Raw genomic sequence first — 14976 nt, 5'->3', positions numbered from 1 at the left:
GCAGACAAAAGGTGGAGAGACTTAAAAATTGAATAAATAAAAACAGAGAGACAAAAAAATGTTGAATGTAGTTTGTTTTTAAAAAAAAGAAGGAAAAAGTTGCTTCATGGAGAAGGAAGGGCAGGGAGCACGTGAACAGAGGTTTAGCAGAACCTCTCTTGTTAAAACCTTCTTAAAAGAGTCTCCTGTTGGAATTCCCTAGCAGTCTAGTGACTGAAAAAAAAAAAAAAAAGTATACTGTTCCTCATCTCCCATGCATCCATCAGTCTACTGAAATCTGGCTCCAATCTCCAACGGCTTCATGAAACTCTTCTCACCTGAGTCACCAGCAATCACGGAAGGAGCTTGGTTCCCCTGAATCTCACTGTTCTTTACACTTGGTACTGTGGCCTATTCCCTCCTTCTGAAACCCTCCTCTCTTGGCCTCTGTGTCCTTACTTGCTCTTGACTTTCTCACCTCTCTACTCCTTGTCAGTCTCCTTTAAGGGTTCCTCTGCTCTCTTCATCCCCAGGATCAGGGAACCCCTGGGCTGGGTCCTCAGTCCTCGGCATGACCCCATTTCATAGAGCAATAACATACCCGAAACCTTCTCCCTGGGTGACATCATCCAGACCCGTGGTTTCAACTACTAACTATAGAATATGCTGATGCTCCCCCAAATCACTCCTCTGAGCTGTACATTCAATTACCCACGTCACACTGTCCATACGGTAGAAGCTCACTAGACTCATATCTAATAATCTACCTAGCTCGGCTAACATGTTAAGTTTGGTTTGGAAGACAGAGTGGTTTGCAAAGGCTGGAGGCAACTGAAAGCGTTATAACCAGAACGACGCTAAGGGGTTCATAGGCAGGTGGAATGTTCATTTGGCTACGGTTAGTCATCAGCATATTTCAAAACACACACCAGCCTCCACCAGGAGAAAACAATAAAAAAATGCCATGACTCAGATGTTGTGTCAATCTCTCAGGGGCCACAGAAAGTCCTCATCCTTGCAAGGAGATCACAGTTCAGCATTATGCCTGAAGAACATTTCCAAAGTCTTCTCTCCATTGTTAACTTTCTACTGGAACTCCTATCAGATCAGAGATACAAAGTAACATGGCAGCCAAAGATGTTTATAAGAGGCAAGCCTCAGTAAAGAGGCAGGCTCCCACCTCCCCCACTCTTGGGACATTATTTTTTTCTTCCTTAAAAACAAACTTGTCGGACTTTCCTGGTGATACTGTGGTTAGGAATCCGCCTGCCAATGCAGGGGACACAGGTTCCAGCCCTGGTCCGGGAAGATCCCACATGCCGCGGAGCAACTAAGCCTGTGCGCCACAACTACTGAGCTTGCGCTCTAGAGCCCACGAGCCACAACTACTGAAGCCCACGTGCTGCAGCTACTGAAGCCCGCGTGCCTAGAGCCTGTGCTCCGCAACAAGAGAAGCCGCCGCAATAAGAAGCCCGCACCGCAAAGAAGAGTGGCCCCAGCTCGCCGCAACTAGAGAAAGCCCACAGACAGCAACGAAGACCCAACGCAGCCAAAAATAAATAAATAAATAAATAAATGCATTTAAAAACCCCAAACAAACATGTCTTTTTAGTACTTCTTTTACTTTTAGAAATGTTTACTATTTCTCAAGTAAAGATCTCAAAACATTCCATAAACTCAAATTATTCAAGCCTTGTATCAGCCTCTGATGAAAGGGCGCAAGAGAAACACCGGTATCAGTAAGGAATTCAAGGTAGGAAGTGATTTAAACCACACATTCTCAGTGACTTGGTGACTTGGAAACATTGCTCCCCAGGGCATTAGTCCATGTCTGATAGTCTATGTTTGGTATTACAGGAGCCCTGGCTGTGCACTTCCGGGAAACTCAGTGATGTCGCCACGTTTTGTCATCATCACCATTGATTATGGCCACATTACTCAGCTCAGCACTCCTGTCGCTCTTGGATCTGGCCCCATTTGACGTTTCCCACAACACTCTCTGTTTCCCAAGGTGCTCTCTCTCCCCTAATTACAGTGCACCACTGCCTTCCTCTGAACGTGCTGGCTCTGAATGCACATCCACAGCCCTGTGCCTTTGCTCACACCTGTGCCTTCTTGGTCTCTATCATGACCCTCTTCTTTTACCAACCCCCCATCCCCCGCTCAGATGTCTGCCCCAATCCCACAGTCAGTTTAGCTGCTTCTGCCCCTGAACTCCCATACATATTTATATTTCACTCTCTGGACATTCTGTCTTATACTAATTGCTAGAGATAGATCATAGCATTGAGCATCTATTATGTGCCAGGTACTGTGTTAAACCCATTCTCTCATTTAAGCCTCCCAATAACCTGATGAGATAAGTCATATTATTATTCCCATTTTATAGAGGAGGAAACTGAGTCCCGGGGAGGTTAGTAACTTAGCCACAGTCACAGAGCTAGTAAATGGCAGAAAGGGAACCAGAATCCTGATCTACCTGATGCCTAAACCCAAGCTCTTAGTCATTCTGCTGCCTGTCAGCTGTCAATTGTCTCTCTTCCCCACTAGCAAAAGCTCCACAAAGGCTCCACATTATGATCTGCACATGACCAGCACTCAAAAAATCAAGGCTGAATTAAAAATTGCAAATTCATTCATTCAAGAGGCAGCAACTGAAAACAAAGAGTGGAAGACCCAAACTGAGGCCTCTCCCCTTCATCCTTATCCTAGCCTCCCAAAGTTCAACCCGCCGTGTCTCTCTGAACTTGGGATGGCCATTTCACGGGCCCTTACCATGCAGCTGACATTGCCTCACTTCTCTCTGTGTATTTCTCCTTAAGATCAGTGAACCGCTTAATTACAAAAAAATGGACAGAGAAGAATAGCATTGACTGGGCCCGTGCACTAGGGCCCACACACACTGGGCGTCCCTCAAACCATAGGGGCCCAGGCTGGGTGTCGACCCAGGGTGACGGGCAAGCTGGGAAATGGGAAGTAGCTTCTAGGAGCACTCCCTGCTCTCACACAGCCGTCATGCTCTTTGTGATAGGATCGTTGTCCTTGCCCAACACTAGTAGGGGGAAAATCACCTTAGGATCATGAATAGCCAAAAGTTTCTCCTGAGAACCCATGCTTGACCATGAGATCTTCAGTCTGGGCAAACTTGTCTTCCAACCCTTGGAATAAGAGCCCAACCAAACCTTACACTCAGGACTTAAAATAAGCAGAAACACACAGCAGGGGAAGGAGGTCAAATTTTATGATTTCAGAAAACATCTAAGTATCAAGCTTTATTTATTATTGAGAGGGCAGAAACAAATATACATATATATTTAGCCCATCTCATCTCCTTTCCCCCAAAGGCAAGTAAAAATTAACATCTTTATGGGAACCACGGTTATAAGAGCCACATCTGGGCAGCTGGCTTAAAGTTCCTAAGACTGAAGTGGTAAGGGGTTACCCTCAAAAGCAGCAAGTGAAGCAAAAAAGCAAACAACCCAATTCTAAAATGGGCAAAGCACATTTTTGTGCTTTGGAGAAGTAGGCATTTCTCCAAAGATGATGTACAAATGATCAACAAGTACATGAAAAGATGGTTAACATCACTAATCATTAGGGAAATGCAAATCAAAACCGTGATGAGATACCACTTCACATCCACTAGGATGTGCCCCCACCACAAAACAGAAAATAACCAGTGAGGGTGAAGATGTAGAAAAATTGGAAGCCTGTGCACTGGTGGTGGGGATGTAAAATGGTACAGTGGCTATGGAAAACAATATGGTAGGTCCTCAAAAAATCAAAAGTAAATTACCATATGATCTAGCAATTCTGCTTCTGGATGTAAACCCAAAACAATTGAAAGCAGGGTCTCAAAGAGCTATTTGTCCACCCATATTCACAGAAGCATGATCCACGATAGCCAAGAGATGCAAGCAAACCAAGTGTCCATTGATGGATGAATGGATAAATAAAATGTGAAATACGCATACAATGGAATACTATCCAGCCTTAAAATGGAAGGAAGTGCTGTCACGTGCTACAACATGCATGCATCTCAAGGACATTATGCTAAGTGAAATCAGCCAGTCATAAAAGGACAAATACTGCATGATTTCACTTATATATGAGGTACCTAGAGTAGTCAAACTCATAGAGACAAAGTAAAATGGAAGGAAGGATGTGGAGTTAATGAGTACACAGTTTCAGTTTTGCAAGATGAAAAAGTTCTGGAGATGGTTGGTGACAACAGTTACACAACAAATTATTGTTACTCAACTATACACTTAAAAATGGTTAAGACGGTAAATTATATGTTGTGTGTATTTTACCACAATGTAAGAAAAAAAGAAGAAGAAAGAGAGGGAGGAAAGAAGGAAGGAAGGGAAGGAGGGAGGAAGGAAGGAAGGAAGGGTGGAAGGAAGGAAGGAAGGATGGAAGGAAGGGAGGGAGGGAGGGATGGAAGGAAGGGAGGGAGGGATGGAGGGAAGAAGGAAGGAAGGATGGAAGGAAGGAAGGGAGGAAGGGAGGGAGGGAGGAAGGATGGAAGGAAGGATGGAAAAGGAAGGATGGAAGGGAGGAAGGAAGGGAGGGAGGGAGGAAGGATGGAAGGAAGGAAGGAAGGAAGGGGGGAAGGGGGAGGGAGGGAGGAAGTGGGAAGGGAGGGGGAAAGGGGAGGGGAGGGAAGGGGAGGAAAGAAGAGCAAATGAACTCATTGGTGCACCTCATTTCTGGACACCCCAACCTTCTTGCCGGCCCCTGAGAGACTTCAAGGGAAGAAAGAAATGAAGCATTTAGGAACAGACTGAGTTTTCCCAGATTCCAAGGCACATCCCCAATAGAGATAGAATCAGGGTCATTACAAACTCAGGAGGCTATTCAATAATCTGTAAGATCTTAGAGGATAAAACTGGGTCCTATCGTGTGATGTGTGAGCACAGCCTGGTCAAAAGCAGCTGAGTGAGAATCCTTCACTGATGACTGGGGATGGAGAGGGTACTTTCTGACAAGCTTTTATTTATGCATCTGAAAACTCCCAATAATGGGAGTACTTCAGCTCCACATTAATCAGGTTCTACTACCTCATGGTCCGGCTTTTATAGCATTTTGTTGACAGGCACAAATCAGCATCCCAGTCTGAAATTACCATATTTACGTGGACAGTGAGACCAGGTGAAGACACATTTTAGGGGAGAAGGTGAAATGTGTTTGAGGAGGTGAGGGCTTTAAGAATTTCAAATGAAAGAGAAAAACTAGGCAAAGGCTAAAGACACCTGACTTTGGTCACAGAGTGAAACCTTCTCCCCTCCCCCCATATCCATCTCCCCTCCCCCAAGCTCCTTGGGGTCCTTCAATTCCGCTCGAATGTATTCTCCTCCCCTAAGTCTTTCCATCATTCAGTCCTAACATCCCACATTGCCATGCCCGTGGTTTATGTCTCTGTTAGCACTTCCTTCATTCTGCCCAGGATGTCAGTCCTTTATTCATGTGTCTGCCTCCCCGCAATCTCCCTCAGAGCCGAGACCCCGGCTCATTCCTCAGTTTCTCCCCGACCACCTTTCCAAACAGGGCAGAGTCAATGCCTGGCCCAAAACAGAGGCCTAAAAAAACTGTCTGTTGAAATGAAATGTGGCTGCCAACTCTAGACATTAGAATATAAAACCATGGTTCCGGGGCTTCCCTGGTGGCGCAGTGGTTGGGAATCTGCCTGCCAATGCAGGGGACACGGGTTCGAGCCCTGGTCTGGGAAGATCCCACATGCAGCGGAGCAACGGGGCCCGTGAGCCACAATTACTGAGCCTGCGCATCTGGAGCCTGTGCTCCGCAACAAGAGAGGCCGCGACAGTGAGAGGCCCGCGCACCGCGATGAAGAGTGGCCCCCGCTCGCCGCAACTAGAGAAAGCCCTCGCACAGAAACGAAGACCCAACACAGCCATAAATAAATAAATAAATAAATAAACCCAAAGTTTAAAAACCATGGTTCCCAACCTTGATTTTGCCAATATCCCAGAGGGCCCACATAGGTTCTAGAGGGGCACGGAAGATGGCCATGGGGGGCTGGAGGGAAGTAGGGCAAAGAAGTTATCCTCAGAGGTGGCAACTGTTGTGTAAAATTGATAGGATGAAAACAGGAGGGGTAGAGAGAGCTGGAGTTAAAGGGTGATTTTGACCACGTCCAAGGGGTTATTCTCTCCTTATCCTCCCTCTTCAACCATTGCCAAGAAAATAAGGACCATGGCTTGATTTTCCCATCACGGTCTAGAAGACAAACGGCCCCTTGGCCAAGGGTCACAAAGCGTGTTCTCTTATGAGACTCGTGGGCCAGGCACTGAGCAGAGCACTTCAGGGGATTATCTCAATTCTCACAGCCACTCTGTGTGGGGGGCTCCTATCCTTGAGGTTAAATCACTGACAAGGGTCACAGAGCAGTAGGTCATGGGCCCAGGTTTTGGGGGGTTGGTTCTACATCCCTTGCCCTTGAGATTTGGGGGGGTATCAATGACAGCATCCCAGAGCCCCTGACTCCCATCTGTATCCACAGACCCCCAGCTCCACCTCTCCACTCCCTAGCCCCAATAGAACAATGATAATTCATAACCCTAAGCAACCCTGCACACTTCAGCAACGACGTCACAATGTACCCCAGGACTGATTACTTCTAGCATTGGTTTTTTCCATCTTGCACTGGCCCAGGGGCCCTATGCAATAGCTACCATGCCTTCTGTGCCTGTTATGTGCCAAGCACTGTGCTCTGACCTTTATCTCCAGTCCTTGTACCAACACTGAAAAATAAGATGCCAGTAGCACCATTTTACAGATGAAAAAACTGAGGATCGCAGCGATTATCTGTCCAAGACCACACAGGCAGAGGCAGGATTCAAATCTAACTTGTCTGGTTCCAAAGCCAGTGCATGCTCTTCCCTCTATACCTTATCACCTCTGAAAAGATGTTTTTTAAAGTGGAGGGGTGAGGGTAGGCTGAAATACGGGATACAGGAACATAGGGTCAAGAACCATAACTTCTCCCTCAGCTACTTCTGACCAGAAGCGAGGGCCCTCCATCCTGACACTCAACAGCAAACCCATCGCCTTACCGTGGGCCACTTCCAAACAATGCCTTGAGTTTGGGGGGGAGCATGGTCCAAGATCCTTGTAGCCCAAGGCTGATGGGCATGCTGGGAACTCTGGATCCTTAAATAGGACCCCTGAGTCCAAGCACTTCTGCCTCAGGGTCTCAAAGTCCTGGCCCAAGTACTTCACGGCTTTCTGGTTGGAGCCAAGACCTTCAGTTGCCGCCTGCTGCTGGGATACTCTAGCCGCCAGCGCTGCCATGGTCGAGGGCTCCGTGGGGTAGACAGAAGGGCAGAGCTGCTCTGTGCTGTCAGATCTGCCCCACTGGGAGGGGAGCTATAAGGCAGTGTGAAGGGGAGGTGGAGCAGGTAATCATTTCACCTGAGGCCCTGCTCCAGAGGGAAATGAGTCACAGCCAGGAGCAAATGTGCACCCAAGGTGCAAATGAATCGGCCCCACCCTCCCCTTCTGCCTTTCAGCAGACAATTTGGAGGCTGGGAAACTTCCAGGGCCCCTCCCAGGCCATTAGCCTAAGAAATCCATTAGGATCACAGCCATCCATCCCCATCTCTTTGCAAGACCTGCTTACTTCCCATTGGTCCCATCAGCTGAGATGAGAAGGCCTGTTGGGCAGCTTGAGGCCAGTATTTTCCAAGGAATTGGTTCTCAGCAGGAGGACAAGGGGTTAGAGGGGTCTCCTTTACTTCCAGGAAAGTTTAGTTCCATATTCGCTAGAAGGACAAAAATATCAGAGAAGGGTGATTCATGGAGTGGACCAGAGTAACCCCAAGCAAAGGTGTCCCTCCTACAAGTGAAGAGTTTGGCCTTTGCCTGGGTATCTATCCCAACAGCACCAGTAATTAGCTCTGTCACCTTGGGCAAGTTATTTAACCTCTCATCCTCTTAATTTTCTCACCTATAAAATGAAAGGTAATAGTAGGCCCTACCTTATAGGGTTGTTTGGAAGGGTGATGAGATAGTACATGGAATTTGCTTAGAATAGTACATAAGAAGCACTCAGGAAATGCCAGTCATCGTTATTCCTAGGAACCAGGACCAGAAAGAGAAGGCCTGGGGAATAAGAGTTGTGGGTTCTAACCTCAGAAGGGAAATGGGCTCTGGGACCTTGCATTAATCGCTTTTCTCAGGGTTCCAATTTCCGAGGCCTGGTCTACCCTAAGGATGTGGAACATCAGTGAGTTTTGAAACTGGAAGGGGGAGTGGCTGGAAAATGGTCCTCCAAAGATACTGAGTCCCAAACTCTAGAACCTGTGAATAGTATATACCTTATTTGGAAAAACGATCTTTGCAGTGGTGATTAAGTTAAGGATCTTGAAATGGGGAGATTATTGTAGCCCTAAATGCAATCACAAGTGTCCTCATGAGACGGAGGTAGAGGGAGATTTGACAACAGACAAAAAAGGAGAAGGCAATGTATCCACAGAGGCAGAGACTGGAGTGATGCTGTCACAGGCCAAGGAATGCCAGCAACCACCAGAAGCTGGCAGAGGCAAGGAACGAATCCTCCCCTAGAGCCTCTGGAGGGAGTATGGCCTTGCCGACAACTTGATTTCAGCCCAATGAAACTGATTTTAGACTTCTGCCCTCCAAAACTGTGAGAGAACATATTTCTGTTGTTTTAAGCCACCAAGTTCCTGGTAATTGGTTACAGCAGCCTCAGGAAAGGAATCCAGTACGTGTGAGAATCAGTGAAGCACTTGCTTAAAATGCTGATTGCTACCACTGCTCCCCCTCCCCCAAAAGGTTCTGATTCAGTGCGTGTGGGGTAGGACCCAGGAGTCTGCGGTGTTTAAACTGCTATCCCGGAGATGATGCCAAACGCAGGGGTCCTCGGTCCACGCTCTGAGAAGCGCTGAACAAGCTGACCTCTGAGGCCTCTGGTTCCAACCTTCTAAGCCAGCAACAGTCTGTGAGTAAAGGACTTCACCAGATGGGCAGGTCTTGGCAAGCAGAAAGAAGGGTCTGTTCCCCACATGTCCAGGATAAAACATGGTTTCTCAGGTTTCACCAGAAATTCAAGGCCAAAATGACCTTCAGAGGCTCAAGGTGGCATCAGAAAGACTTGACTATGGCCCTGGTCCCTCTGGGAGCCCCACCTGTGTTTCCTCAGCACCATTTTTCCCTTGATTCAATGTCTCCTTCCACTAGTAAGCTCATCCAAAGTCCATGGTTACATTTTCACCAGCTCCCAAAGTTGACCCTGGTCTCACCTGGGTGGCCCCATCCTCCTTTAAAACCAGAACCATAATTCCTCCATTTAGTCAACACAGAATCCTCCCAAACACACTGGATTCCAGGAGCAATCTAGCAACTCTGTGTGGGAAAGGAAAGGAAATATTTATTTTTACTTCTGAATCGACTGCCTAATTATCTGGAGATTGTGATTGACATCCTTGACCAATCTTTCTCTACTCAGAGCAGTCATTTCAAGCACAAATCCAACTATGTCCTTTCCAAGGCTAAAGCCCCCCAGTGGCCGTCCATCGCCCTTAGGAGAACAAAGGGGAGGGAGGGCCTGCACGCTTACAAGACCCTCAGCAGACTGGCCCTTTGCTCGCTCCCCGCCCCTCTCCCATGCCCCTCCTCCCTCTCTGCTCTCCACCTCCTGGCCTCTTTCAGGTCCTGGAATGTCGTACTCTGTCCCACTTGAGGACTTTGCACCTGCTGTGCCCTCCCCCCACCCCCGCTCTGCCTTCAGACCCGGAACGCCCCCGGGAAGGCTTCCTGGACCCCCCCCCCATGCAAAGCCATCCCCCTCCCATATGCTCTCACAGCGGCCTGCGATGCCCTGCCCAGCATCATTTAATGAATGCCCCTCCGCCCCACCACGCTCTGATCTCCACGAGGACAATTGTGTTTGTTTTGCTCATCACCGTATCGCTGGAGCCTGGAAAGCTCCTGGAGCATAGTAGGGACTGAATAAGTGTTTGCTGAATGAATAAACACCCACAGGTATAAGATGCCCAGTGGTTGGATAGATACATACCAGGTATAGTGGACCCAGCATCTTCAGGCAGGGATCCCATGGGATTGTTTTCCCTCCTTCCGTTTCTCCCAAAACCTCGCTGAAACACTCCCTTCAGACTGACTCAAATGAACAAGCCCTTCTCCATCTAATCACAGAGTAAGCACAGCTGGTAATTTTCCTTCTCCATAAGGGTCTCCTTTGGGGTTAGAAATCTCTTTCCCACCCCACCTGCCTAAATCACCTCCCTCGTCACATCCAGATGCTGCATGAATAAATTCATCCTCATCTAGGCAGACAGGTCTGAGCTGCTGGGAACAGAACCCTCATTTCCCGAGCCAGGAGCCATCTCTGCTCACCAGCCCCACCTGAGCTGACAGCCAACGTCTCCCCGTTACCCAGCCGGGCTCCCGCTGGCCCTGTCAACCTGGACAGACATCTCCCCAGCCTCACACCTCAGACACCCCACAAGAACCACTGCCAGCTCCACCCAGGAAGCCCAGGATCCACGACAGAGGCCGATGAGGCCGGGCAGAAACACACCTGTCAGCAGCGACTAGTAAGAACTCTTCTTGGCAAACAGCATTGGTGAATGCAGCTCAGACAGAGCACTCAACTTATCCACAGCGGCTCCTCTCGGCCAGAAGGACAAGGCTGCATTGTGCCCTCAGCAAGGAAGACAAATCACCCCAAAGCCCAAGTGTGCTTTTCAGACAAAGTCTGCAAATCTCGTTATCATGCAGAACCTTAACTTCAGTCTCTCTCCTGGGCCTTCCCATTTCAGAATTCTAAGGCAAGCGTGGAGTGAATCCAGTGTCAAGAGGATTACAGAGTTCTCCTACATTGCTGGTGGGAATGGAAAATATACAGGCACTCTGGAAAACAGTCTGGCAGTTCCTCAAAACGCTAAACACAGAGTGACAGAGTAACTTCTAGTAACATTCCACTCCAGGGAATTGAAACAGACTTGAAAACTCAAGTCCACACAAAAACTTCTACTCCAATGCTCATAAGACATTATTCACAGTAGCCAAAAAGTGGAAACAGCCCAATGTCCGTCAACGCATGAATAGACCAACAAAATGTAGTATAGCCATGCAACTGAATATTATTCAGCCATAAAAAGGAATGAAATACTGACATATGCTACAATATGGATGACCCTGGAAAATATTATGCTAAGTGAAAGAAGCCAGTCACAAAAGACCACACGTTGTATGCTTCTAGTTATATGAAATTTCCAGAATAGGCAAGTCCACAGAAACAGAGTAGATTATTGGTTGCCGGAAACTGAGCAGAGAGGGGAACTGGGACTGACTACAAATAGGTATGAGGTTTCTTATCGGGGTGATGGAAATTTTCTGGAATTAGATAAGCAGTGATGGTTGCACAACATAGTGAATATAATGAAAAAAATCACAGAATTATATACTTTAAAATGGTGAGTTTTTATTATGTGAATTATATCTCAATTAAAAATTTTAAATAAAAGAAAATAGTATTACAGAGAAGGTGGTCTGCTGTGATCCACGTGTTCATTAGTCGTCTCTAAGTAAAAGATGGGTTCCCCGTCTGCCCAGGACAGGAAGTATCCCATCACTCCAAAGGGTGCCAGAGCTGTAAGACTGAACCCTATCTAACCAGCCCTGAGAAAACAGAAGGCTGGGAAGGCCAGATGTGTGGGCTCATCCCTCACCAGGTCTGTGGGATCGCACACCACCCCAGTCTCTCATCCCTGGCAGGAAAGGGTGGATCCGCTCAAGCCCAGCTGGAATACCAGCTGAGACTGCCCCCCAGTGGCCAACCCAGATCCTGCGGACCCACTGTGACTAATGTTGTAAAAACTTACGTTTGAATAGAGGTAGCACTTTCAAGTCCATGACCCATTAGAGAGTCACAGCAAGTCTGTAGGTAGATTGTATTGTCAGGCTAACCCAAAGTTACTCACATGGCAAACTCGACCCTAAGTCTTCTGATTTTATTTATTTATTTTGTTGTTGTGGTTTTTCAGTATTGTTTTAAATTAATTCATTTATTTATTTTTATTTTTGGCTGCTTTGGGTCTTCATTGCTGCACGCTGGCTTTTCTCTGGTTGCGGCGAGCGGGGGCTATTCTTCATCGCAGTGTGCGGGCTTCTCATTGTGGTGGCTTCTCTTGTTGCGGAGCACGGGCTCTAGGCGCGCAGGCTTCAGTAGTTGTGGTGCACGGGCTTAGCTGCTCCGTGGCATGTGGGATCTTCCCGGACCAGGGCTTGAACCCGTGTCCCCTGCATTGGCAGGCAGATTCTTAACCACTGCGCCACCAGGGAAGCCCAGTCCAGCCCACTCGTAAAAGGAGGGAATTAGCCTCCACCTCTTAAAGGGAGGAGTATCAAAGAATTTGTGAGCATATTTTTAAACCACGACAGCTTGACTGTATTCTTTATTCCAGTCGTGTTCAGCTGTGCAGGTACAGGTGCAGGTGCAGGCATAGAATAGGTGGAAAGTTGGATTAAACAGGGTTATGAACACCTGAGAACAGGAAATCTAAGAACCAGAGTCTTGATGGTACCAGGCTTTCTGAGGTCAGAAGTTGAATTCTGCTGAATGTTGGATACTCATAGCTCCCCCAGCCTCAGTATCAGGACTTGTGGCTCCTTCCACCACTGCCCTCCTGTTAGCACGCCTCTGTTCTGGTCAACCATCTATTTCTGTCTGGCTATCAGCTGGCCTCCTTGGACTGCTCACCATTTTTGCTCCAGTACAACTCTGAGTTTCCCACGGCCCATCATGTCCTCTCCAGCTCCAACTCTCTCTCTTGACTTGTCAAGTAAGTGAAACTCTCACCACTAACTAGCAAATCATTCCTTCTGTGTTTCTCAGTCCAGTTTCCCAAGAGAGAATCTAACTGGCCCCGCTCCCCTTTTGGAGCCAGGCCACATGAGTCCTATGTCACTGACCAGGTTAAGGGATTAGCTGCTGTAACCATGAAGTCCATGCTCTGTCCATACCGCTTGGAGCCCGTCACCATTCTATGCACCTGGGCTCTGATGAGCGTCACTTGCCGGCAGCCCCTCCCTGTGTCTCTCTGTTGGAAGGATGCACTGCTCTCAGGCTGTCAGAGCCCACTTTGCCAGCAGTCACAGAAGCCAGAAGTGCCTCTCTAACCGGGGCCATCTGCCCTCCAGGGTGCTTGGTGACATACTAGAGCACAAACATATCTTTTTTTTGGACTCTCAATTTCACTCAAATATGTTTTTTTGTAAGGCAAATTAGGTTTTTAATAAGAAACATATTTAAGGGCTTCCCTGGTGGTGCAGTGGTTAAGAATCCATCTGCCAATGCAGGGGATGCGGGTTTGAGCCCAGGTCCGGGAAGATCCCACATGCCGCGGAGCAACTAAGCCCGTGCACCACAACTACTGAGCCTGAGCTCTAGAGCTCGTGAGCCAGAACTACTGAGCCCGCATGCCACAACTAGTGAGCCTGTGCGCCACAAGAGAAGCTGCCACAATGAGAAACCTGCGCACCGCAACGAAGAGTAGCCCCCTCTCGCCGCAACTAGAGAAAGCCCGCATGCAGCAACAAAGACCCAACGCAGCCAAAAATAAAAATAAATAAAATAAATATATTTATTAAAAAAATAGAAATATATTTACGAAGATGCCAGACTCTTCCAAAGGATTTTGTATTTGCTCTTCTCCAAGTTCAAATGTCCTCATTTTAGTGGGTCAATTTTTGAATGTGGGGAGGAAAAAACCCATACATACAAATATACGAAATAAAACACACCAAGAAAGGAAAGATAAACACAAAGATCAGAAGGGTTTTTCCTTCCATCTTGAAGAGGAGGGAGATGGGGTGGGAAAGGAGTAGAAGAGAGGTATACATTTTAGGTAATGTTTTCATTCTCAGGTGGGTGGTGGATACATAGGAATTCATTATACTATGAACAAGAAATGAAAGAAAGCCATGCATGGACTAATGATGAGTTTGTGTCCTAAATCAAGGATTATAATTAATCTAATTTTGAACATTAACAGAAAAAATATTCCCACAGCAGGCAGAAGGGGAGATATTTATGGGCTGGGAATTTTGTGCAAAGAGCCTCAAATCTGATAAACCTGGTGCCACAGCAGAGCTTGGCATGAAATTGGATAGAAGGAAGGTACTCACAGCCCGTCAATCATTTTTCCCTTGCAGGCCATAGGCTGCACTGGAAAATAGCCACGTTTCTCATCTCCCCCCATCCCCATCACTAGGACAAAGAAAACACTGAATTTTCCACTGGGTTTTTCAAAGGGGAGGCAAAGGAAGAAAAAAAAATCTTCATAGCTGTTTATCAGACTTCCAATTTCCAGCAAACTTTAGATGAGTGCCCCAAGCTGAACCTGTGAAAAACCAGGTGGTAACTTGGGCACATCATAGCAATTTCTCAAGGTTGATTCCAAAACGTTGAGGTAGATCCTTCCCACGGTTACTGTTTGAACATATGTCCTATCCAGTCTTTCTCCTAAATTTCCCTTGAGTTACTTCCTTCTTCTCCATGCCCACAGCCACAACTTAAGTACAATTCTTTTTTTTAAATTAATTAATTAATTTGTTTGTTTGTTTATTTTGGCTGCGCTGGGTCTTCGATGCAGCTCGCGGGCTCTTAGTTGCAGCACGCGGGCTCTAGGGTCTGCAGGCTCAGTGGTTGCGGTCCGCGGGCTTAGTTGTAGTATGTGGGATCTTAGTTCCCTGATCAGGGATCGAACCCGGGGGGCTCCCTGCATTGGGAGCACAGAGTCTTAACCACTGAACCACCGGGGAAGCCCCTTAAGTACAATCCTTTATCCCTTCTAGCCTGGATCACGGCGATAGTCTTCCAAATTTCTCAAATCTCTCCAATCTCCAGTCTGATTGTTACTTTAAGTATTTCAATGCCCCTCATCTTGCCTTAAAGTTGATGTTCCAACTCCTTGCCATGGCATCATGGCT

General features: G+C 47.3%; 1 protein-coding gene across 1 annotated transcript in view; it reads right to left on the bottom strand.

Annotated features, from left to right (window-relative positions):
- Positions 1-7293, bottom strand: part of CAPN8 (calpain 8) — a 73375-nt gene extending 66082 nt beyond the window's left edge. Inside the window, 2 exon segments of the mRNA XM_036827564.1 lie at positions 7056-7091; positions 7093-7293. Of these exon segments, the coding sequence (XP_036683459.1) occupies positions 7056-7091; positions 7093-7293 (237 nt within the window).
- Positions 7294-14976: the final 7683 nt, after the last annotated feature.

This window comes from Balaenoptera musculus, chromosome 1, assembly GCF_009873245.2.
Source record: "Balaenoptera musculus isolate JJ_BM4_2016_0621 chromosome 1, mBalMus1.pri.v3, whole genome shotgun sequence".
Taxonomy (NCBI): Eukaryota; Metazoa; Chordata; class Mammalia; order Artiodactyla; family Balaenopteridae; genus Balaenoptera; species Balaenoptera musculus.
The sequence above is the reverse complement of the archived record's forward strand: the minus strand, read 5'-3'. Positions and strand labels throughout refer to the sequence as shown.